Below are 25,756 nucleotides of genomic sequence, written 5' to 3'. Positions count from 1 at the left end.
TTCTGGGACTCTGTGATTTGAGTTGAAAATTCTTGGCGCCGTAACGTAATTGTCACAGATTTAAATGGATAGCTGCATTTCCCCATAAAACAAAACACGTGGGTTAAGAGTTAAATCAGCTAATTATGTTAAATGGGCACATATGATTGTAAATACCACGATTTTAAACGACACGTGGCGCTTCATTTCATTATATGCAAACAGAATAAGATTGATTTCTCATTATTAACACTGGTAATATTACATCGTTTCAGGAAAAAATATGAAAAAATCGTTCATCCAAATAATGGGGGCCTTAACAGTGGGATAGGTGGGGTCTAGGTTAGAGGTACGAGAGCTGGCTTTAGAATGATGCCTCTGGCTGACACAGCGCGCTTACGCTCTCACTGACAGGCAGTGATATACGGCAACACAGAGCAGTGGTACAACGGGGTTTCATCTACCGCACGCTGGGGGAGAACGACCCCGCTAATCCCGGGGGGTTCGGAAGGGGAACGGGTTCCATTCCACCTGAGCTCATCGGGGCCCGTTACGGGTGCACTGCACATCATCGTAGAGGTCCTAATCCTTATTTCATTTTTGGTGGGTTTTGGGGGTTGGGGGTGAGCAGTAGGGAAGGAGGGGGGATCATCAGGAGACCCTCCCCTCTCAAACACATTCTTCATTAACAGGACACAGACCCACAAAAGACCCAGAGTCTTCTATTCAGGCTATGGGTTAAACAGAAAAGAAAGAAAGTAAAAACTCAGCTGTGGTACTGTGTCAGAGTGCACTGTGCTTTAAGGAAGTGTGTCCTCCATTACAAACCATTTAGTGACATCATCAAGTCTTGCCACTCCCTTCCCCCCTACCTCCCAACGTTATATTACGGGTCTTCGTATTTTAACACCAAAGTAAATTCTACACCGTGTGTATTGCCTGCAGATACTTTAAGGACATGCCTTCTCCGCCAATGTACAGTTGTGTTCTTTTGAATTACTGTCCTCTCTGACTACACTGTGCTTGGCTGCTCCACATCTGTGAAACTTCATCTCTGCGGAAAGAAGACAGATGTTTGGGAGTGGGGGCTGGGGGAAGTGGGGGGGGAGTCCTGGACTGGGTCCAGCAGTGCGGGGAGGGGGGTATAGAGGGGGATGAGAAAATGGAAGTGATAGAAAAGTACCAAATGAGTTAAACAGTATAAGACAATAGAAAACAAGGCAAAGAAGGCACTCTTAAGACTGATTTAATCGATTGGACCACATCACTGTACATCTCACCTGCAGAGCTAGAGACAAGGAGGATACAGTATGTATTGTGGCCCAGCTAAGATGCATTGATGATTGCAATGGGATGATGTTAAGCTGTTTTCATTTTCATAATTTCTTCCAGTCCTCCTTTCACCCATCATTTCCTTCCCTTTTCATGTTTCAAAAAATCAGTGACTGATGTTGTTGTTAGATAGCTGTTAGACATTTGTGTGACTCAAGATGGCTACCACAAAGTGCATTCTGGAACAGTGCGGCAGATAAATTGCAGAAATAATATTTTGCTGAAATACACGGGCTATCAAATGAATGCTGACATCCAGGCAGCTAAACAACCGCACGCAGACACACACTCGCATGCATGCTCGCACGCAGTAAGAGTCTTGGGAGCTTTTCTCACTAACTGCAGACATAAAGACTGGATAACCCAATGTTGTGCTGACACACAGGCACACACACATGAATATTTCAGACAACGTAATAAAACACAGTGGCAGTTTTTTTAAAGCATGGTATGAATGTGTGAATGTTTCTTTTATGGGGAATGGAAATATTACCTAGGAAATACTCTCTAGCATTTACTTTCTCTCAACTTTGCCATCTACGTTAACATCCAAGATGCTCTCTCCCCCCCTCTGTTTCTCTCTCTCTTTCTCTCCCTCTCTCTCTCTCTCTCTCTCTCTCTCTGTCTCTCTGAGTGACCTCACTCACTCCTCCACAGTCCCCCCCCCCCCCCCCCCTGTTTCAGTGGAGCTGTGGATGTGCTTGGCCGCGTCTCAGAGCCGAACGAGGGGGAGTGTTCCGGTGCCAGCTGGACCGTGTGAAGCTGTCTCTGAGTTCAGCCAGTGCTATGCGAGGGCTCGGTACAATCGCCCTGTTATTATCTCACTCGGATTGTTTGGCTGTGGTTTGTGGCGACCCCGGTGAGACGGCTGAGGACGGCACAGTCAAGGGTGTACTGTCACGCGATTGGCTAAATAACAATGTTGTGTGTACTGTACTTCGATCTTTGTTTGCCATTTGGAAGTGAAGTGGTTTATTTTGCTCTTCCTCCAAGGGATGTAGCCTACTTAACTGGTGTGACCAAAACTTCTCCGTGGTCTTTTTCTTTCCTATAAGGTCAATTGAATGTAAAAAAACCTTTGCCATCCCCGTTCCTCACCAAGTGAGCTGTTCAATCGATGCAGAACAGAACCTGGCTTCATTAAATCCTGACAGATGGTCATCACTTCCTGAGGATATGTCTTCTTCAGTGTACAGATCTGTTCAGAATGAAACCCTGGTGCAAAAAACGAATAACCAAAGAGTCCACATTAAACGGAAAACCATTTTCTGAAGTATTTGCGGATTTTCAAGAAACAAACTGGACAAAAACATGGCCATGGCCATGTGAAAACAATCAAGTTCTTGGTTTAAAAAAAAATAATTTTTTTTTTACTTTATGAACTTATAAGAGTGTATATGACCAGATGTGACCATTCAACCCATCTTAGCTGTTTCTTGTCCCTTTTCATAATGGCAGTGCTCATAATCAATGCAGGTACCGCTATGCCACAATTATTAGTAACTTTCTTCTGAAGTATTTCAGCTTTTAGTTATAATGGCATGTAATGCATGCAATGTGTTAGTGAGCACTGTTACTCATCCTAACTGCCAGCTATTCAGATATTACACAGCATGACATAGGTAGCAGAGCTTGTATCCAGTTGCTTTGTTACTGAGAGTGTAGGTCGATGAATGATGTTGCCTCAAAGCACATTCGACCCCAGCCAATGAACTGTGCCCACAACAACGGCAGAATGTATGCTGCTGAATGCAAAGTTGACTGGAATTTAGCCTGCTTGTGTAAAACGTTTGCAATCTGGTATGGTTTAGTGTCTTTAGGGTTCATGGCTTCAGATGATCAGACTCTGTTGGTATGTAATTAAGAAGGTGGTTTTCTTTTTCAGACGCGTAGCCCTAGTCCTCAACCCAGTGCTGAGTTTCCTTCTTTTTTTTTTCCAGAAAGCTGACTAAGTCTCTCCTCCCTTTGTGTCTGCATTCTATAAAAATCTGACCAACCCTCTCTCTCTTTCTCCCTGTTTTCCTCACCGCCGTTTTCCTCCCGATGCTGGTTTTATATATTGGATATATGGAACTTCCTGTTGGGCTTTTTGGCACACCCCCGTCGGCCACCCCCTCTTTTCTCCAGCCTGACTGCTGCTCTCCGGAGGACCGCAAAAAACCTTCCAAAAACACACAGCTTTCAGCTGTTTAAAGTATCACTCCAGAGAAGAGAGGGGAAAAGCCTGGAGGGGCTCGGAGGAATATGGAGGAATTCTCTGAGGAAACTTTTCTCCTGCTGCTATTCCAATGCAACACTTGATTAATGACCGAAATATTTCACTAGCAACCATGCTGCTTCAGCTTCTTCTTCTTGTTTGTATTCTGCTTAGTATTAATGTTGCCATAATAGTAACAGGCATAATAATAATAATAATAATAATAATAATAATAATAATAATAATTTCCTAGAAAAAAAAAACTTCCATTCGGCCACCAAATCCCAGACGCTTAAAACATGCCGCTGTTTTCTTGGAATGAGAAGTATAGTGGAGAAAAACCAGTTGTACAGTTTTTAAATACTTACTCACCATGTGATTTACTGACCCCATTTAATTCTGAGATTCAATGTCGCCACTCTTCTTTTTTTCGTGTTTCTGGCAGATATTTTTTCACTCACGACCACTTTTGTCCTAAACTGCACAGCAACCCTTTTGATTGCAAGCATTAATGAGCACTGTCGACGTTCGCATTTAACTCATGCACTACTGAAGTAGCGTGCTAGACCAGACATCGTCCGCTCAGTTCACTTTAGGACGGAATGATTTCAATGAACCAATGAAAACGCTTCGTTTGCACTCAGATTGAATCCCATTCACTTTTTTGTGGTAATCTAGGAAAGGGTTAGGCTTCGGTCACTGTGTGCTCACTAAGGACAGCCCATATTTGTGTCAACACTGGGATTGTGGAGGGTGCACTTTCTTAGAAAGCATAACCTCTGGCCTTTAGGTGTGCTCAGTTAATAGCTGTTAAATAGCTTGTTTAGCTGTTAAAGGGATTGAAGATTATGTGAAAGTCTGTAGGCCTCCTGACTGCTCAAAACCTCCCTGCTTAATAGATTAAGTTAGTACTCCATTCTCTGACATTTCTCTTTAGTGCAGTGTGTGTAATATTTATTTTTACAGGAAAGTGTTGTGAAATACATATGAAGTTGACTCTGACGATAGCTCAAAATCAAATGGGTAACACACTCACATGTATTCTAAATCCATTTTTTGAAACAAATTCATCTGGCATCATGGAAATTTCCCATGAACATACATTTGAATGAATCTTTAATCCCCTTATACTGTAATCTTTATTCCAGATGGAGCCATCCTTCCCCATCTCCCTCTCCTCCCCCCTCCCTCTCTCCAGTTGTATAAAGTATGTGTATATATGTGTGTGTGTGTGTGTGAGTGAGAGAAAGAGAAAAAAGTGAGCTCTAGTTCCAATTTGAGCTCCCACATCCACTTCTTTCCTCCCGTTACTGATCTGTATAAACACACAGCGGTCAGCTGGAGATTGACCTTGACATCCATTCAGTTCCTCTCCATTGTAGTTTTGATCCAAGACAAGCCCCAAATCTCAGCAGTCTGCCTTGCCTCTCTTTCTGGAGTTAGGGAATATCAAACCCACCTGGCCCTCAGCCTCACCTCACGCAGCCAACCGGTAGAGAACAGAATCACTGATTGTAATTACACCAGCCTGTCCCTCCGCCAAGGCTATGGCTGAACAGGCTCCTTAGACACAGCGTTGGCTACTTTAGAGTTCTTAATTTGTGACAAATTAGCCTCATTATTTGTGAAATTACGCTGCTCGAAGGCCTTAAAATACACAGAGGAGAGTTCTCCTCCTATGCTTCAAAAATAATAATTGCCATTAATCGCGCACAGCTCCTGGAAAGTTGAACTCAGGCCGCATTCTGAAAAGAAAATCCATAATTACTGGATAATGAAGGTGTTCCGCTGCACATATTAATCACACACTGAGGCAGTGTTCCTTAAAAAGCTTATATTTGAATCTTAAAGGTTAATGCATACTTAATCATAAAGAATCTTAATTTCTCACAGTACAGCCAGAGGCATCTTTTACAACGCAACAAACAGACCTTCTGGTTGAAGTCTATTAGGTACATCAATGAAGAGGAAATTAATTTAGGTTTATCTGTTAAAAATAAAACAATAGGTTTTTCCCCAAAGCACACGGTATCAGAGTGGCTCTGTGGTATTAATAAAAGCTGAACCAATGAGAGCAGAAAAGTCCTACAGCAAAGCTTGCTTATGAAGGCGCTCTCACCGCATGTAATCAAAACAGAAATTTATTCAAGCCTCAGTCTCCACCAGTGGCTCACGCATCTGTTGTTTTCCTTAAAGAGTCTCTGACATGCTTAACAGCAGAAAATGGAAATGTCTTCTGTTTCTCTGAAGCCGGCCGCTCGGTTATCAGTAATCACAAAGCTTTTCTGTATGTTTAATAAGATGTGCGTTGCATGCCAGCTTGGGTGAAAATCGAAAAAGCTGAATCATAGAGGTCTTCCATATTTCTTTTTACTTTTTCCTTTTTTTTTGCCTAAATATTTGATTATAGGGAAGCCAAGAGAGTTAAAATTCAGAGCACTTGAGCTCTGACTTAATTAAGTTCTTCGGACATTTTAGGAAAGGTCTCAACTCGTCCTCATCAACCAAAGGGATTACGATGCAGAGGACAGCAGATCAGTTTTGAAGTTATTTTCCTGGGCTTAAATCGAATAAAGCCAAACAATCATAGTGAATGTCCTCCAGCTTTCTGGGCAGCTTAAATTAAACGTGATTAGAATGATTTTTCCTGATAATATATGTAGAAATACAAAACTTCTGTTAAGTTGTCTGTTGTTACCAGTATTTTTTATGCTTCCCAATTGCAAAAAAATGAATTCATTAAATTCATCTGAAATAGTCAAAATGTCAGATAGAAACATGCCTCTTTTTTTTGACTTTGGAAGAGAATGCTAATGGCCCCCACCTGGTGCCTCTGTGCACCGGACAGGGGTGCGTGAATCGCCTCGTTGTGAGGTCTCGGAGGGTGCGCGTGAGACCCGGGTCAAAGCGTGAAAACGTGCGAGCGCGGAGCGTCAGCGTCCTTGGCGAAAGCAGGAACAATCGATGTTTTCCCAGCTTGTTTCAGGCAATGTCCCCCAGATGTGCGTGGCGATCCAGGGGCGTGCGGCTGCCTTGGTTTTGTATGGTGACGCGCCGGACCCGTGCTATCCTAATGGGCAACAGCTGCCGGCTCTACATGGAAGTGGAACAGGACAACATTGATCAAGAGAGGAGCGTTCCCCCTTTTTGATTGCAATCATTTTGGGCCCCGATGTAACCATTCCCTCATTGGCTTCAAGTATCAATCAGATAACGTTTGGCCTTCTAAATGAAGATTTCTTTTTGTTTGGATGCAGATTACGCACGTGCTTTGTGCTATTCCAAATAACTCTTTGAGTTAAGCTATTGCTCTGTTTTGTAAGAGTGCACTGAGAATGTGACTGTGGCAATGGCTGAGGGTTCAGGATTAGCAAGGGCATGTATTGACGATAATGATGTTATGGCTCATGGTCTGACGACTAATCTATGGAAGAAAGGTAACTCCAGTTATCCATTAAATTTCAACAATCATTGACATTAACTGGCTTGGTTAGCTCACCTAATTGCAGACCTCAAAATTCAGGTAATTTTCCGCATGTTAAACGAAAGTCAGCTGGTTGCCTGCTGAGGGTATTTGTGTTACCCGAAGCCTTCCACAAATAAGACTGCACAGCAAGAAGGGGGAACTCAGGGGAGACCAATTACCGTGTTTATGCACGGCAAGAGCCGGCAGGAGTAAGCGGCGATCAGCCTGACTTAGAGGGCGGGTGCCAACTGCTGCACAAACAGCCCGCAGCCTCTGGGGCTTCCAGCCGCAGCTGGAGCTGCAGGTGCCACATAAACACAAGTCCTTCATCCAAAACACAGGGAGGTTTCCCCTTCATTCAAAACACAGGGAGGTTTCCCCTTCATCCAAAACACAGGGAGGTTTCCCCTTCATCCAAAAAACAGGGAGATTTCCCCTTCATCCAAAATGTGGGGAGGTTTCCCTTCATCCAAAACATAGAGAGGTTTCCCCTTCATCCAAAACACAGGAAGGTTTCTCCTTCCTCCAAAACACAGGGCGGTTTTCCCTTCATCTAAAACACAGGGAGATTTCCCTTCATCCAAAACACAGGGAGGTTTCCATTTCATCCAAAACACATGGCGATGTTCCCTTCATTCAAAACACAGGGAGGTTTTCCCTTTATTCACAATACATGGAGTTTTCCTCTTCATCCAAAACACAGGGAGGTTTCCCATTCATCCAAAACAATGGGAGGTTTCCCCTTCATCCACAATGCATGGTGATTTCCTCTTAATCTAAATACAGGGACATTTCTCCTTCATCCAAAACACAGGGCGGTTTCCCCTTCATCCCCAATGTGGGGAGGTTTCCCCTTCATCTAAAACACAGGGAGGTTTCTCTTTAATCCAAAACACATGGAGTTTTCCCCTTCATCCAAAACACATGACAGTTTCCCCTTCATTCAAAACACAGGGAGGTTTCCCCTTTATTCACATTACAGGAAGACATCCCCATCATCCAAAACACAGGGAGGCTCCCCATTTATCCAAAACACTGGGAGGTTTCCCCTTCATCGAAAATGCAGGGTGATTTCCCCTTCATCCAAACACAGGGATGTTTCTCCTTCATCCAAAACACAGGGAGGTTTCCCCCTCACTCCCAATGTGGGGAGGTTTCCCCTTCATCTAAAACACAGAGATGTTTCCCCTTCATCCAAATCACAGGGATGTTTCTCCTTCATCCAAAACACATGGAGGTTTCCCCTTCATCCAAAACACTGGGAGGTTTCCCTTTAATCTAAAACACATGGAGTTATCCCCTTCATCCAAAATACAGGGAGATTTCCTCTTCATCCAAAACACAGGGAGGTTCCCCCTCAATCCAAAACACATGGAGTTTTCCCCTTCATACAAAACACAGGGAGGGTGTTCCTTCATCCAAAATACACTTTCTACTTCATCAAAAAAGTGAGGTTTCCTTCATATTTTTGCATTAAATCATATTTTATGAATCCATTAAAGCTCATTAGTAGAAGCATACTTAAATATTGTTGGAATCATAGACATTTTATGATTAAGAAAATCATCAAATAAAAAATAAGCCAAAATGCAACATTTACTTAATCACATTCACTGTCACTGAATTATAATTCAAAATTAATTTTTAAAGTTATATCATGAACTTTTCATTGCCACTATTATTATTTTTATAATTACCACAGACAAGTAGAATTACTTGCCAAATCTATTGCTATTATAAGAGATTCCACATGGTGGCAGTATTTCCATTAAAACTCACTGGCAGACTCCTTATGTGTGTTTACTCAGCAGCGCCAGTAAGTCTGAAGCTGATAAGTCCAGGTTAGAGTGGGTCACTGACACGCTGTTCAGACTGACGGGCTTCAGATCTTTACTCTCATCTTTGGTTAGCTGACATAAACCCATTTTTGCTCTTGGTCCGGAGTTACAGCCTGTTCAATGGCGTAGTTTTGGTTCTTTCTGCGGTCACAGCTGATGCCAAGTGAAAAAAATAAATTTGCCCCCATAATCTACTCAAAGCTCATATTATATTGTTTAGTCCTTTCCTTTCCTTAAATGTTCTTCATATTAAAAACACAAAAGCATTTTTAAAGTAAATATTTTATTGAGTGGTTCAGGTTGTATTACAGTCGACATTAACATTTGCTTATTTAAGTACATTCTCAGGGACCTTCCAAGAAACAGTCTGATTTCATTTTATTTTTTCCAGATGGTACCCCCAGTCTGCCTGTCTAACAGTCTAGCCCAGAATTAAATTATTGGAATCACATTTTAAAACTGTACAAATGGGATAATAACCGAGTTGAGACCCATCTAAAAAAATACATTAAAAATGTTTTTTAAATTTATGATGTGTTTCATGAGAGTTGGGTGAAGAAAAAATCAGAAAGAGGTAATTTCACCAACACATCAGTTTCTTTTCTCAGAAAATGAGAAAAGCTGTGGGTGGAAACTGCAGTTATTTAAAGTCATTTAGGTTTTATTCAGCATCAAGCAGCTGGTGTTACTAACTGTCACACCTGCACCTGTGTGTGTGTGTGTCTGTGTGCGTGTGTGAGTGTGTGTGTCTGTGTGCGTGTGTGAGTGTGTGTGTGTGTGTGTGTGTGTGTGTGTGTGTGTGTGTGTGTGTGTGTGTGTGTGTGCACCTGTGTGTGTGTTTATGTGCATACATCAGCCAGGGATCCACACAGCCCTGTACACAGCAGCGTGATTAGTCACTAAGGGGAGAAGCAGCCTGGGCTGAGAGAGCTGCTCTCCTGCAGCCTCCACACAGGACAGCCCCCCTGGGCCTGGGCTGGGGAGCACAGTGGCGCTCCCCCCCCCCCCACCCTCAGGAGGAGGTGCGTTCCTGGATCCAGCCGGTCAGTTTGGTGATGCGGGTGTACACCCCGTAGTAGTTGGGCCGGCCGCAGCCTATGCCCCAGCTGACCACGCCCGCCAGGAACCAGCGACCAGAGGCCTCCTGACACACCAGGGGCCCCCCCGAGTCCCCCTGAAACACAGAGACACGGACAGACATGCACAGAGTGAGACAGGATGCAGGAAGTCAGAGGAGTGAGGGGTGCAGCAGGACAGACAGACAGACAGACACACACACACACATGCACACACACACACACACACGCATGCATGCAAACACACAAACACACTAACGCACGCACAACAGAACAAATTCAAGTTAATCTATGGAGCCATAGGAAACTACACACGAAGACAGCAAGTGCTACAACTAGAATCCTACCTCATTTATAGTGCTGAAAATGTATATTGGAAAAGTAATAAAACCTGGCTCATGAGACCAATTCAACTTTTAATGGAGCACTCCCTGTCTGTAGTACTCAACGGAAACAGAAAACTACTGCCAAAACCATGATTAACACAAGGATGCCTGAGTTTTGAGATGTCCGTTTTGCAGTAGCTACTGTTGTAAGCTCACACACACAATCATGCAAGCTTCTCTAAAAACAAATTGTGCAGACATAAATGTAAATATTGTAAATGTTACTTTTGTAATGAATCCAATATGTTATAGACCAAAGTGAGCTTATGGCTGTAGACCAACACAAAATGAATTTTACTGAACAATGTACTCTTTCTATTGAATTTTTTACTGCAGCGTAAATGTGTTTTTTTTTTGTACATGTCAATCAATCAATCAATCAATCAAACTTTATTTATAAAGTCAGAGTTTCAGCACTGCATCACTGCGACTGTGTACAGCAATGAGCAACCGAAGGAGAAACATGGCTCATATTGACATTATACTACAATACGCCACATTATAAATAATATCATCCATTTCAGTGGACCCAGGAAGGTTCTCCCAAACGCTCGAACAGAGAAGGATCGGCCTGCCAAACCCCCCCCTCACCTGGCACGCGTCTTTGCCCCCGTCGTGAAAGCCGGCGCACAGCATTCTGGGAGTGATCCTGTAGCCGTAGGACCTGTTGCAGACGTCCTCGCTGATGAGCGGCACAGTCACTTTCTGCAGGACGTTGCTGCTGGAGCCTGAGTGGGAGACGCGAGGTTAACGGATCAGACACCCAACACCCCGGCTGCTGGGGTTACGCACACTACGGGATTTTAAAAACGCTCTGATGTCGCCTGTGAGTGTCTGACACATTTGCTTATGAACTCTGTTTACAATGTGTACATTTGCTACCGCGCTTTCTGTATTTAGCACACTAAAAATGTTTTTGTTTTGTAGTTCTGAAGTCGCCAAGTGCGTACGACGTTTAAAATTTGTTTCTTCTCTACGATGGCCCGCGCCTCGTCAGGCGTCTCTTGTTTCTGCCACGGACGGAATCGCAAAACCCCGCCCATCCTGACCGAGACCCGGAGCCCTCTTACCCCCCTCCTTCAGCGCCCCCCAGCCCGTCACCCAGCAGAGCAGCCCGGGCTCCAGCAGGTGGGTGGGGGACGGGAGACAGGCGGGCTGGGCCAGGGTCCCGGCCGAGACGGGCCGCTCCAGCCTGAGCAGCACCAGGTCGTAGTCGTGGGTGTCGTCGTCGTAGTAAGGGTGCATGTGGATCTCCGCCACCCTGATGGCCTCCTCCGTCTGGCTGGTGCGGTTCAGCCACAGCTTGCCCAGGTAGACGGTCCACAGCTTGGGAGAGAAGAGCCTGGGGAGACAGGGTGGGAATCCTGACGCAACGTCTGGGGATCGAGCTCAAACTCAGAACCCAGAGCGCAGCAGAGACGCTTTATTTCCCTCTGCTTTCTGAATGCTGTGACCCCAGTACTGTTTGTAACATAGCATAGCATAGCATAGAATAGCATAGCATAGCATAGCATAACATAACATAACATAACATAACATGACATGACATGACATGACATGACATGACATAAAACATAACATGACATGACATAATGACAAGAACAGGCCATTCAGCCCAACAATGCTTGCCATTTACCTGACTAAACTGTACCTAGTGCTCTGATTACCAACAAACTAGACAGTGTCTAGCACAGTATCAAGCCTGGTCTTGAAAATCCCCAGAGTTTCTGCCTCTGCTATGTGACCTGGCAGGCTATTCCACACATTGACTACTCTATGCGTGAAAAAAATTCTTCCAAATGTCTGTACGGAATTTACCTTATTACCTAATTTCCATTTATGTCCGACCCTCCTTCTACTGACAGAGCTCATGTCCAGGGCCCTTGCTGAGACGTGATGCCAATAAGAGTTTTTTTTTTCCAGTCAGAAACAATGGCAGAGAGACAGTATGTGAGCAGCTGTGCTTTGCGAAGGGAGAGGTGCCCTGGTGGGACGTCTGGCTGTTACACATAAACGGCACCTGAGAGGACAGAGCTGTATGAGAGCGGGGATCCGCGCCTCCTGGTGGGAGATCCTGTTCTCTCACTCAGAGCCTCTGGCGCTGACTGATACAGCAGCTGCCAGGCAGCCGCGGGACCGCGCGCGCGGGGGGGCAGGGGGGGCAGCCTCCTTACCGGTCGTCATAGAAACAGTGAGCCGCCGAGATCAACCACTGGCTGGAGATGAGCGCCCCTCCGCAGATGTGCCGGCCGCTGACCTGCAGGCTGGCCTGCCACGGCCACTCCCCCTCGGAGGCGTCCAGCCCGCCCACAATACGGCTGGAGAACTGACGCAGCCCACAGTCTGAGGGACAGAGCACACACTGCTCTCAGCTACTGACGGCACACACTGACCCCCCTGTACTCTCTCATTTACTGACACCATACACTGACCCTTCTCTCTCTGTTACTGACAGCACACACTGATCCCTCTGTAATCTGTCTCTCTCATTTACTGACACCATACACTGACCCTTCTCTCTCTGTTACTGACAGCACACACTGATCCTTTGTACTCTCTCATTTACTGACACCATACACTGACCCTTCTCTCTCTGTTACTGACAGCACACACTGATCCCTCTGTATTCTGTCTCTCTCATTTACTGACACCATACACTGACCCTTCCCTCTCTCTGTTACTGACAGCACACACTGATCCCTCTGTACTCTCTCATTTACTGACACCATACACTGACCCTTCTCTCTCTGTTACTGACAGCACACACTGATCCCTCTGTATTCTGTCTCTCTCATTTACTGACACCATACACTGACCCTTCCCTCTCTCTGTTACTGACAGCACACACTGATCCCTCTGTACTCTCTCATTTACTGACACCATACACTGACCCTTCTCTCTCTGTTACTGACAGCACACACTGATCCCTCTGTATTCTGTCTCTCTCATTTACTGACACCATACACTGACCCTTCTCTCTCTGTTACTGACAGCACACACTGATCCCTCTGTATTCCGTCTCTCTCATTTACTGACACCATACACTGACCCTTCTCTCTCTGTTACTGACAACACACACTGATCCCTCTGTACTCTCTCATTCACTGACACCATACACTGACCCTTCTCTCTCTGTTACTGACAGCACACACTGATCCCTCTGTATTCTGTCTCTCTCATTTACCGACACCATACACTGACCCTTCTCTCTCTGTTACTGACAACACACACTGATTCCTTTGTACTCTCTCTCATTTACTGACACCATACACTGACCCTTCCCTCTCTCTGTTATTGACAGCACACACTGATCCCTCTGTACTCTCTCATTTACTGACACCATACACTGACCCTTCTCTCTCTGTTACTGACAGCACACACTGATCCCTCTGTATTCTGTCTCTCTCATTTACTGACACCATACACTGACCCTTCCCTCTCTCTGTTATTGACAGCACACACAATCCCTCTGTACTCTCTCTCATTTACCAACACCATACACTGACCCTTCCCTCTCTCTGTTACTCACAGCACACACTGATCCCTCTGTACTCTCTCTCATCTACCGACACCATACACTGACCCTTCCCTCTCTCCGTTACTCACAGCACACACTGATCCCTCTGTACTCTCTCTCATTTACTGACATCAGACACTTGGTCCCTCTTTCTCATTTACTGACGTCATACACACTGACCTCTCTCTTAGTGTTTTTAGGCATATCCCTGGAAGCCTTGTGTCCTCCTGAGAACAGCCCCAATAAGTCCTGCACTGTGCTCTACTGCAGCGTATCCCCGTAAGCCCAGTCAGATCTGACTTCCTCATACAGCTACATAATGTTCTGCACCTCAGCGCACAGCACTGCATTAGGTGAGCACAGCTGGAGATGATTAATGTGCACCAGTAATAATGTCAGTTAATTAAATTGTTTGTCACTTTCAATGTCAACTTTATTTTTGTTTTATATCACAGAAAATTAAATTCTGTTATGAAAAGTTCATTCTCACAGTTCTGGGCAGTGTGTAGGTGCAGTTCTGGGGTACTGAACAAAGCTGTTGATTCTAACACTAGGTGACATGCTGTAACTCAGTGAGGTGTGAGTGCAGTTCTGGGGTACTGAACACAGCTGTGGATTCTAACACTAGGTGACATGCTGTAACTCAGTGGGGTGTGAGTGCAGTTCTGGGGTACTGAACACAGCTGTGGATTCTAACACTAGGTGACATGCTGTAACTCAGTGGGGTGTGAGTGCAGTTCTGGGGTACTGAACACAGCTGTGGATTCTAACACTAGGTGACATGCTGTAACTCAGTGAGGGGTGAGTGCAGTTTTGGGGTACTGAACACAGCTGTGGATTCTAACACTAGTTGACATGCTGTAACTCAGTGAGGTGTGAGTGCAGTTCTGGGGTACTGAACACAGCTGTGGATTCTAACACTAGGTGACATGCTGTAACTCAGTGAGGTGTGAGTGCAGTTCTGGGGTACTGAACACAGCTGTTTTAGTGACTCACTGCATTGCTTCTCGTCAGACGCGTCAGGGCAGTCGGTGACGAGGTCACACTCTGGATTTGGCTTCTTGATGCAAGTCCCGTCAGCACAGACGTAGGTCATCTCAGTGCACTCCACACCTGGGCAAATGCAAGGCACACACACACACACAAGCACACACACACACACACACATGCACACACACACACACAAGCGCACACACACACACACACATGCACACACACATGCACACACACAAACACACACACACACACACACACACATGCATGCACACACACACACACACACATACACTCACACACACACACGCACACACACACACATAAAAGCATGCATACGCACACAAACAAACACACAAGCAATAGGAATGCATCATGTTAGTGTCAATGCTTTCAGTTCATTCTAAATGAAAGTCACTGTGCACAGCTAATCGTGGACCCCATGTGGAATGCCCATTGCAGAGGCTGGGTTGGGGTCGAGGTACCTTCAGTGCAGTTCTCCTCATCCATGCCCTGCTCACAGTCCGCATGGTGATCGCACACTTTGAAATAGTCCACACACTGGCTGTCCTCTGGACACTGGTACTGGGCAACACACACTGTGAAACAGAGCCATATACCGTCTGTAACCGCTAGCTAGAGACACTTGGACACTAGAGACACGCACCAGTCTAAATGGCTAAAATCACTCATTGTTTTTTCTGGCACCTCAAGACATGGTTCTGTGGCTCTGATACCACTACATACATGGGCTTAATCATCAGCGCTGCACACCCATCTGAAAAAGCAAAGGAATGGAAAGCCTGTAGATACCAAAGTAATAATTCACAGATACCACTGCAACGCAGTGATCTCAGAGAAGCCTGATTCACCATGGAGAGGATATGAGGATGAAGCCAGGGAACTCAGGTGAGCTATGTGCCTGTCACATCTGTAGAGATAACTATATAAAACCTACTTCTCTTCATGAGCGGCCTCCATCTTACCGCAGTTCCTCTCGTCCAAGCCGTTGGGGCAGTCCTTGATACCATCACACGCTGGGACGCACAGCCCGTTGACAGTGCAGAGGAACTGTCTGGGACAGGCTGAAACACAGAACAGGAGCAGCCCAATTTTACTCCTATTCGACTCAGTGGGCAAGTCACACATGTGTGTACCAAGGCCAAGGAAAAAGAGGGAGGGCAGACTCACACTCTGATTGGTTAAGCAGTGAGACTGACTAGAGGAGGAAGGGTGGACTCACGATCTGATTGGTTGAAGGTTGAGACTGTGGCCTAATGAGGAAAGGGTGGACTCATGATCTGATTGGTTGAAGGTTGAGACTGGCCTAATGAAGGAGGGTAGACTCACGATCTGATTGGTTGAAGAGGCTGAAGTGGACCTGAAGCCCAGGGCCTGTGAGGGACACCTCTGATGTCATGGTGACGCTGGTGGAGTTGGACAGAAAGTAGAGGCGCTCGGCATATGGCTGGACATTCCGAGTCCCACAAAGCCTAGGGAAAAGACAAGAGGGATGCTGGGAAGTCAAATGAAAAAACAAAAAATCAATAAAACGTACATTTATTTGTAAATAATAAGGCTTGCTATAGGCTAACAATAAAATTACAGCTGGAGACTGTGGTTGTGAGCTTATTACGCAAAACACAGAGATAAACACAAACTCAAAGCTCTAGAAGCTGGCAGCTTTCTTTGTGTTGTTCACTGCTCAATCCAAACCGACAGACAATGCAGCACTGACAAAGCAGCATGAACAATGTGCCAGACTAAGCAGAATCTCAGGCAGCAGAGTCTCAGTCCAGCTGCAGCTGTCTGGAACCTGGGCCCGCTCACCTGCGGTTCTGTATCACCCACTGGCCCTGCGTACAGGCCTGGTTGTAGTTGGCCCTGCTCAGCTCATAACCTTCAAACTCCAGCATCAGTCCATATTCCGTGGAGGGCACCTGGAGCACAGGCAGACAGACAGAGAGACAGACAGAGACACACCGTATCTTACTGTCAGTGCACTTACCTTACTGTCAGTCAATGCGCTTACTGCTTTCATGGCACGTTGAGGTTAATCACTGACTCTGCCAGTGTTGAATGTTCTAACCTGATGCTGTACTAAGTCACTCTGGACAAGTGCTTCTGCTGAATACCAAGTTGTAAATTGTAGACAGACAGACAATGGCAGATGTCATTTCTGTCATGTCACAAAGCACAGCTGTCTTAGCCCAAGCCAAGTTGTAATATAAATATAATATATTCCATTCTGGTAATGAATATACTGTAAGTGCTGCAGATTTCTGCTTCCGCCCAATATGCTACATTCATTTTAGTCATCCACTGAACCATTTGCATGTTTGTATTACTGAATTAATTCCTTGCTCAAAGATGAGGACACAGAATGTTGCTCGGTTCAACTCCCAACTCTTTCCTGAGTTTAGTAAGTTAACCGTGGAATGCATGGCTATATATCTGTGCAGATAGGTGATACGATTGAAAGCTTACATTGAAGTGCCAGGAGCAGTTTGTGTCAGGAGGGTAGTAACTGGGGTAGAAGGGAGTGTGGAAGCTGCCCTGGACCCCCAGGACTGGCTGCAGGTCGAAAACGGACGAGCACACTGTGAGAAAGAGGGGGGGGGGGGGATAAGGACCTAACAATATGATCGCCAACACCGTTCCCTGTACATAAATTGAACAAAAGCAGTGTCCCATAGTGAAGTTTTCATCAGTGAATAATGACCTTAATGATACTGAGTTGTCATCTTCACCCCATCTCAAATTTTTCTGCAGAGAAAGGTTTCTCAGGATGGCAAAGCCCCCATCCACAGTTCTTGCCCCAATGGGTTTTATAAATTCAGATAAACTATAGACATTAAATGTGAGAGACCAATCTCAGAATCTCAGAACAAAACGTATGAATAACAGGCAGCGCTGCATTTCTAAGGTTAACCACGAGCCGGTCCAAGGGTCTTACCGTGAGAGGGCCAGGCCTGGGCGGAGAGGGAGAACGGGTCCTTGTAGTTGTACAGGCCCTGCTTCCACAGCACTGTCATCCACTCCCCTGACGAGAGCATCCTCACCACCTGCTCATGTCTACTGCACCCATACAGACTAGGAGAAAGACGGAGAGAGAGAGAGAGACAGATAGTGAGAGAAAGAAACAGAGAGAAAGCACGTGTAGGGTTAAAAGTGGGTCGTAGATGTTCCAAGTTGCGCAGTGCCACTGAACAGAGAGGCCCAGGCTTCTCTACTGTCCCTGGACGTGACACACAGCTGGATTATGAGGTAATGATCCTGTGCAGAATCTCCACCTTTCGCTGTAATTTAGACTAACGGCTGATGGTGAAAATGGGAAAAGTGAACTGAGCTGAACTACCAAGCAGAGAAAATAAAGGTGAGAAAGATGACAAGACAGTAAAATTTCAAGAGTTTATTACTTAATGAAACCCTTACAGAGTATCCACGTACTTTATCACTGTAAAATGTACTTTATCACCACTGTAATGTAAAACGGGTTTTAACTAGTTAGGACAGACTGCATAATAAATTGTCAGAGGATAAAGCAATCAACTCTTGAGGGATACATTGGATGTATAACTGATTTTGAAACATCCTTAAAAAGTAACCCATATGAAATCAGGACAGTTTCAGTTACGTAAAGAGAGTGAACCTTGAAGCCTCTTTAAAGGTTTTGTGGAACCTTGGTAGCATCCACACACAGTGCAGAATGTGTAGTCAGTCATTACAGTACTAACTGGTGGTTTTGCGTACCAAATGAGGGGGTAGATCTTCATATTCTAATAGTTCAGACAGCGCATGCTGACGCACATGTCACAGACAATAGCTTTTGGTTCCTGTTTGAAGGTATTATGCCATGAAGCTGCTTTCACATCCGTGGGTGCTTTGATATTTCAAGTGTTTCCGAGGCTGTTATCCTTCAGAGCACAATGTGCCCCCTATCTACATAGTATCAGTAAAACCAGCCACCTGTTAGAAGGAACTACTGCTCAAGCAGCACACAAAAAGGCTAGAATTCCAAAGTTATTCAACAGGGTGTCAGACAGGAGGCACTTAGGAACTGTAAATTGCCAGGGAGTATGCTGACAACGCATGAGACAGAGAGACAGAGAGCAATTTGAGGACATTCACAAGGTTATGATGTGTATGCAGTATGGGGATATTCACAAGGTAATAATATGTGCACATCATCGGGTCATTCACGAAGGTTATGATATGTGTGCACTCTGGGGACACTGACAAGGCTGTGATACGTGTGCAGTATGGTGACACTCGCAAGGTTATGAGGCGGAACAGTAGAAATGGAACTTTCATGAGGTTATGAGATGGAACAGTAGAAATGGAACGCTCAGGAGGTCATGATGCAGAACAGTAGAAATGGAACGCTCAGGAGGTCATGATGCAGAACAGTAGAAATGGAACACTCACGAGGTTATGAGGTGGGAATCTGTCGGGACTACGGAGTCATACACTGCCAGGCGGTCTCGGCATTCTGGCAGCAGCCACTCCATCTTCAGCTCCAGTTGGGAGCCCAGTGGGGCCTTCAGGTGCCAGATACAGGAAGACTGCTGGGTGTTTGGGCCCCTGAGGGCCACAGGGGAACTGGACGTCACAGCATGGTACCTGTAACAGTCTTTGAGAGGGTGAAGGAGTATGGTCATTGAGAAGCACGCCAATGTTCTAATACAAGGTACAATACACCAATGCACTATTAGTCTGTGAACCACTGAAGGATTATTGATTAGTCTCAACACCACTGCACGATCATTAGTACTCCACTGCTGGTTTAATCTGCACAGAATTGTAGGATTAGCCTGTAAACCACTGAAGGATTAGTGCTTAGCCTCTACACAAAGGTACGCAGGTCTGTCAGGGAAGGGGGAGAGGGGGAGGGCGAGGTGCATGGCATGCAGAGTAGAATGGAGCAGAATGGAGAGATCTGGTAGGGGTCTGGGGTCTGGGGTCTAATGATATTTTGAAAATACAATAGAGTTGTCCCTTTAGCTGCCCGACATGCTAGCACCAAGGTTAGTACCAAGGTTTTGAATTGGATGCGAGCTGATATATGTGGAGGAAGACGAAAAAGGAAGTGACATGGCTGAGTCTGGGGAAGTTACAGACCAAATGAAGACCAGCATTCTGGGTGATCTGCAGAGTGCAAGAGGGAGTTGCAGTAGTTCAAGAGGGAGATGACAAGTGCTTGGGCTACATACTGGGCTACATAATAGGTATTGAGGAAGGGGTGGATACTCTGAATGTTGTTCATGAAGAACCAGCATGCCAAGACCCACGTATCCAGAGGGGAGAATGGAGCAAAGAAGTTGTGTGCATCAACACAGGCATAAGCCAAGTCATGGGAAGAGACGACAGAGCCAAGAGACTTGGTAAGGAGAGAAAAGAGCCTTAGGGGACACCTGAGCTCTCCAAGCAGGAGGCCCAAAGTCCCTTTCCCCATGCAACCTGGGAGGAGTCAGTCGAAGTCGAAGTAAGAAGCTAACTAAACCAGTTGGGAGCTGTGCCACAAATGCCAAATGTAGTCAGTGAAGACAGCAGGAGTTAGTGGGCAACCATGTTAAATGCTGCAGAGAAGTCGAGCAGGATATGAACAGAGGAGAGAGAAGCTGCTTTTGTAGAATGGAACTCATCACAGACTGGATGGATTGGTCTGTAAACTAAAGCAGGAATAGTCCACTGGAGGATTTGTTAAACTGATCACTAATCCACTGAAGGACTAGTGATTAGCCTATACACTACTTAAGGTTTAATTATTAGTCTACACACCACTGAACGATTAGCCTGTACCCCACTGCAGGATTAGCCTGTACCCCACTGCAGGAGTCTCTATGCCATGCAGGATTAATCAGTACAACTGACCTGAGTTTATGCACAATGTTCCCATGAATAAAAATTTGGGGGAGTTAATGTTTTGTCATCTGCAATCAGTTATACCAGAAAACAGAAATGATAACTATGGAGTAAAACGAAACAGAAAAAACTGAGAGGAAAGTGGAACTCATACCAAATGAAGCTTTCAAAAGCTCTATAACTTTGTGGTCATTTTCTGCAAAAGAAGAAAATATTAAATATGAACATGCTAAACAAACAAAATAATAAAATAACAAATAAAGTGGAAAGGCTTGAATGGCTTTGATGTTTATTCTTGCAATGCGTCGTACCTTAATTGCTCAGTTTATATAAATGCAACGTGAACAGGATTTGCTCTTATAGAGAGAAATATCTACTGAATGAGTCACAGATTGTTAAATAGCTTGTTCTTGTGACCAGTCAAAAGAAAGCCCAGTTCACTCGCAACACAATATACCGAATTATCGACATAACACTAAGGACAATTTGCATTGCATGCCCATTTATGAAAACAAAAGAAGTTAAACGGATCTAGCCAACCGAACAAAATAAACCTCGAAAACAACCTCTGAACAAAATAAAGCTCGAAAACAACCTATGTTAATGAGAGAATGATGCAAAAGATGTAATAGTGAGCAATAACAGCGTCATCTGAGACCAGCAGTGTTGTTTGCTAAAGTGGCCATAGTTGCATGGTTACGCACCTGTAATGGAAAACGAGGGAAGGTATAACAGATATCCCCGATAGCTGGCTGTGTTCCCTGTACTGTAGGCCAGAAGACGGCTAATCAGGCTTCCGCTGACCTGCTCCAATGTGACCTTTTCAACATGGCTCTTTGGCACTGACAGAATGAGCCAAAAGTGTGCAACCAGGCTGCCCTCCCTGGGGAAACAAAGACTGGTCACAGTGGTGCTACGTATAGGGAAATGAAAATCATGGAGAAATAGAAAGATGAAATAAAGGAAAGACAAACAGGAAAAGTTAAAAAAAATATGAAGCAATAGAAAACAGTCAAGCTAAATAATTCTGATACACACTGGTAATGTAAACTGACAGTGAAGATAAGGCAGGAAAACTTATGCAGTGAAGGGGATAGAGACTTGTGCAGTGAAGGGGATAGAGGCTGATGCAGTGAGAGGGATAGTGTCATGGTTCTGTGTTTCTGTCTCTGTCTGTCCTTGTTGGGCTGCCAGATGGCGGCACTTCAGTTTTGTGTTTCAGTTCGATCTCCCTCCCTGTGTTAATTGTATTATTGGTTTTAATTATTCTATCATTGTTCTCACCTGTCTCGTTATTTAATCATCGTCCCCACCTGCCTCTCATTATCCCCTCCCTCTCGTTTGATTATGTATTGAGTTCACCTGTGTCTTGTCTATTTAAGTTCTTTGCCCCCTTGACTCGGGTGCTGGTTCCTTGTGTTTGTTTCTGACTTTATGTACCTGCCCGCTTTTGTCCTGCTTCCATTTCATGTGTGTGGTTCTGCCTGTGTACTCTGCCTGCCTGTGTTCTGCCCTGTTTTGAGTTCCTCTTGTTTTCTGTTCTTAGATATTTTGGAGTTTGTGTTTTTGCCCATCGTGGCCTTTTCTGTTCCCTGTTTATGTTTGCCTTTTTTTGTGGTAAAGTCTTTATTTTCCTTTACCTCTTGAGTTTCATGTGTTTAAGTCTGCGCCTGGGTCCAACCCCCACGAAACCCTGACAGATAGAGACTGGTGCAGTGAGGGGGATAGAGATTGGTGCAGTGAGGGGGATTAGAGACTTGTGCAGTGAGGGGGATTAGAGACTTGTGCAGTGAGGGGGATAGAGACTGGTGCAGTGAGGGGATAGAGACTGATGCAGTGAGGGGGATTAGAGACTGGTGCAGTGAGGGGGATTAGAGACTGATGCAGTGAGGGGGATTAGAGACTTGTGCAGTGAGGGGGATAGAGACTGGTGCAGTGAGGGGGATACATGGGAGAAACATGGGAAATTAACTGCTCTAACTCACCCAAATGCAAAGACAGTAGTGGAGTTGAAGTATCGAGATAAATCAGATGATGTCACCAGTTTCTTCACCTGAGGAAAGACAGGGCTGAGATGAACACAGCTTTCAAAGAGTCCAAAACTCCTAGTAACCTCAGGCCCCTAAACATGTGTTCACCTGCAGTACTGTATGAGTACCTCTCGGTGAGATCTGCCACAGAGTGAGAGATGCCCAGTTGTGACGAGGGAGAGACTCACCATGTCCTGCAGGAGCCTGGCCTCTGCTCTGAACTCCAGGCTGGAGCGGGAGGCCAGCGGGGAGCTGAAGTTTCTGTTGAGGATCGTCACCATTGCAGAGTACTGCTGCTGCACCCTGGGCTCCAGCACCCACACTCTGTAATCTGGGACCCAGACGGAGAGAGACACTCACATACATTCCCAGTTACTCTGATTTATTTAATTTATCTCTTTTTAAGAATATTGCTTTAATTTGTATATTTTAAATGACAACTATCATGACTACTACTACTTCTACTACTACTACTACTACTACTAATAATAATAATAATATGTTGTGATGTAGAGTCTTGTAGTGCTTGTTGAAATATGCTTTGACAACAGAAATGTTTCATTGTCAGGCCAATAAAACAAGCTGAACCAAGCTCATAACAGAGCTCTTTGCAGCATCTGTGAGCCTGGGACTGGACATCGCTGCTTACAGGAAATTAAATGACAGACGAAAAGCAGCCATCCTATCTGGAGAAGAAAACGGGCCCATCCGGTCACAATTCACAAAGCATGCTTAATTCCAAAATCTGAAATTTGTTTGGAAAAGTGAATTTTGGATAATGTGTTCCTCATTGAGAGCTTCTCAGCTGTTCCTACACAGAAGCAGAACTACCAGTTACCATAGTCAGATACGAGTACACTGCTCAGGGTGGTGAAGAAATTAAAATTCTTTCTTCATTTTAGATGAGGTGGAAGAGTGTTAAAGATGGCTGAGCCTGCAGGGCAACAGACCCTTGTAAGTTGAATGTTGAGGGGACAGGACTTTAGACTCATTGCTGGTTCTAATGTGGCAAATTCTGACAATGACCATTTGGCACCATGGAACATATTAGAAGGTAGTGAGTCAATGGAAAATGATGGCTTTGCTTGAAAAATGGGCACAATACTGCTTTTGGACCCAAATGATCCTGGATTTCTCAAAAAATTACCCAGAAGTATGAATGGGACAGAATGCACAAGGACTAGCGAGGAAATCAATATTTGAGTGCTTGCTTACCTAAAAAATACCAGATTAGAGCACCACTTCCTGCCAGAACGAGTAGGATAATGATGGAGGGAACGACCAAACGCCTCTTTGGAAGCCCCGCCAACTTTCCAGGATGGGGAGGGCCTGCTACATTTTGCTCCGTCTGCAAATTGAATTTCATATCAGAACCGAAAGACTGGGCTGCCTGGAGGCCGTATCCGGTCAAGCTTATCAGCATTGCGTCAGGTGTCCTATGACAGGTATTCTTCCGCAAGGCAGGCTCCAGGAGTTCATGATTTAAAACGTTACTGCAGTCACTTTGACAAATATAATGATGATGAGCTATTGTTGTTCAGCTATTGACTCAGGCCTATTCTCTTGAACAACCAGGGCTCTGTTTATGATGGATATAAAAATGATAGTCTATGATGGGCACCCAATTATATAATGCAGTGAATAGTATTTTATAAGAACACAATTAATAAAATAGAACGTTTCAAATTTTAGATCCTCTGTTAAACAGTTATTTTTCGGACGTAATGCCAAGATTAATGGAGCGCCAATCTTAGAATAATCTCTAAATTATGCTGTGAACACAACTAAACCCATAAATCACCTAGGCTAAATCACAGCAAAGTCCAAAACACGAGTAATTGTGCTCATTGCGCTGCTGTGTACTGTGCCCACGGGTCGGCAACGCCAATATACTCGCTTCCTGTCAGTTTGTATTATTTTTGTTTTATATTTTTATACATACGTGATTGGCTTCCTGGTTCATGTGAGTGGGCGCAGTCCGCAAATAATTGCAATTCAACCCCTCCGTGCCATTCTCTAGCGCCATAACTTAAAAGAAGCGGCTTCCGAAGCGTTCATTTCCGACAGTATAAAAGCACCTGCATTAGAAGTGTCCAAGTTTCCCGTATTTATATCGTTGTTTATTTATTGTGTATAATTCCAAGTCCAGCCATCTCTCTGAAACGGCATCTAGTGCAAAGGGAGAGAGAAAAGTCCCTTTATTTGTAAATCCAAAGGTCGTCGTCGATAAACGTGTGTCGGCCAGAAAAAGTCAACCAGAAAACCTGAAAACGCAGTGTTTATGCGGAAAAATACTCATTATTATTATTATTATTATTATTGCCGCTGTTGGTGATCTTTTACTTGTCGCTGTCGAAGATGACGATGATTATCCTAAAGTAGCACAATTATAGCTAAATAATGCATCATATATGCATCATTTTTGTCTCTTATTTCCACAGACCATGGATTAAGGCGTTAACGACAGAACCGAAGCCTGTAAAATCCCTACAGGTGTACCCCCACGTGATGGTTAGCCTACTGCTCGTGACTGTAGGTAGGAAGAAAATCTCGGTTGCCACACAGTGCCTCGAAGTAAAATGACTGGAATTGATTCCATCCCGTTAACAAAATCATGATGGTGGATAAAAGTTATAACGGCCTCTTGTGGGAAATTAATGGAGTTGTAGGCTGCTTAGAGACATAGAGTTGCTGTAGGCTACTTTACGCAAATTATGCCACTTAAAAAAAAATGACAAATAAGTTTCATTTTAAATACATCTTATTTAAACGCGCGGCGTTTAGTTCTGTAGCCCTTAATTGTCATTTGTTGTAAATTGTCATGTCGTTATCGTTGGTAAATTGTGATGCTGTTTTTTCTTTCTATACTGCCATCTAGAGATCAATAGCAATACTACATTAAAAAAGAAAAAAGAAAAAAACAGTCTGGGTTGCCAGTACAATTCGTGGTCTTCTACTATACCGGTAGAAAATATAGTTTGAACATAGAGAACTTTCTCTATATTAGGGCAAACAGACATCTGCTACAACCTCTGCTTTTTTATTTAAATAAGTAGTTACAATACATACACACATGT

At 44.6% G+C, this 25,756-nt stretch overlaps 1 protein-coding gene across 2 annotated transcripts; it reads right to left on the bottom strand.

Annotated features, from left to right (window-relative positions):
• Positions 1-9,078: 9,078 nt before the first annotated feature.
• On the bottom strand, positions 9,079-25,123 carry LOC135248795 (transmembrane protease serine 6). Of its 2 annotated transcripts, XM_064323728.1 has the most exons (18): positions 24,622-25,123; positions 23,895-24,027; positions 22,868-23,010; positions 22,635-22,702; positions 21,354-21,532; positions 20,804-20,845; positions 19,213-19,417; positions 17,741-17,877; positions 17,272-17,384; positions 16,615-16,724; positions 16,135-16,277; positions 15,771-15,869; positions 15,270-15,383; positions 14,788-14,904; positions 12,449-12,617; positions 11,345-11,616; positions 10,866-11,002; positions 9,079-9,986 (listed from the first exon to the last, which is right to left on the bottom strand). In XM_064323728.1, exons 1-18 carry the CDS (start codon positions 24,703-24,705, stop codon positions 9,825-9,827), a joined length of 2,427 nt encoding a protein of 808 aa, XP_064179798.1. In that variant the 5' UTR covers positions 24,706-25,123; the 3' UTR covers positions 9,079-9,824. The 2 variants fall into 2 exon arrangements, with proteins under 2 accessions (XP_064179798.1, XP_064179799.1); XM_064323729.1 differs by lacking the exon at positions 20,804-20,845.
• Between the last annotated feature and the right edge of the window lie 633 nt (positions 25,124-25,756).

This window comes from Anguilla rostrata, chromosome 2 (assembly GCF_018555375.3).
Source record: "Anguilla rostrata isolate EN2019 chromosome 2, ASM1855537v3, whole genome shotgun sequence".
Classification (NCBI taxonomy): Eukaryota; Metazoa; Chordata; class Actinopteri; order Anguilliformes; family Anguillidae; genus Anguilla; species Anguilla rostrata.
The sequence above is the reverse complement of the archived record's forward strand: the minus strand, read 5'-3'. Positions and strand labels throughout refer to the sequence as shown.

Bases quoted from the DNA above. Each gene is read 5' to 3' on its own strand.
- LOC135248795 (XM_064323728.1), bottom strand. From the start codon at position 24,705: ATGGCGCTAGAGAATGGCACGGAGGGGTTGAATTGCAATTATTTGCGG. The intron at 21,533-22,634 runs GTGAGTTAGAGC...TTGTTTCCCCAG, and splicing joins ACTACTGTCTTTGCATTTGG to GGAGGGCAGCCTGGTTGCAC. The intron at 20,846-21,353 runs GTGCGTAACCAT...CTTCTTTTGCAG, and splicing joins TCCCTCGTTTTCCATTACAG to AAAATGACCACAAAGTTATA.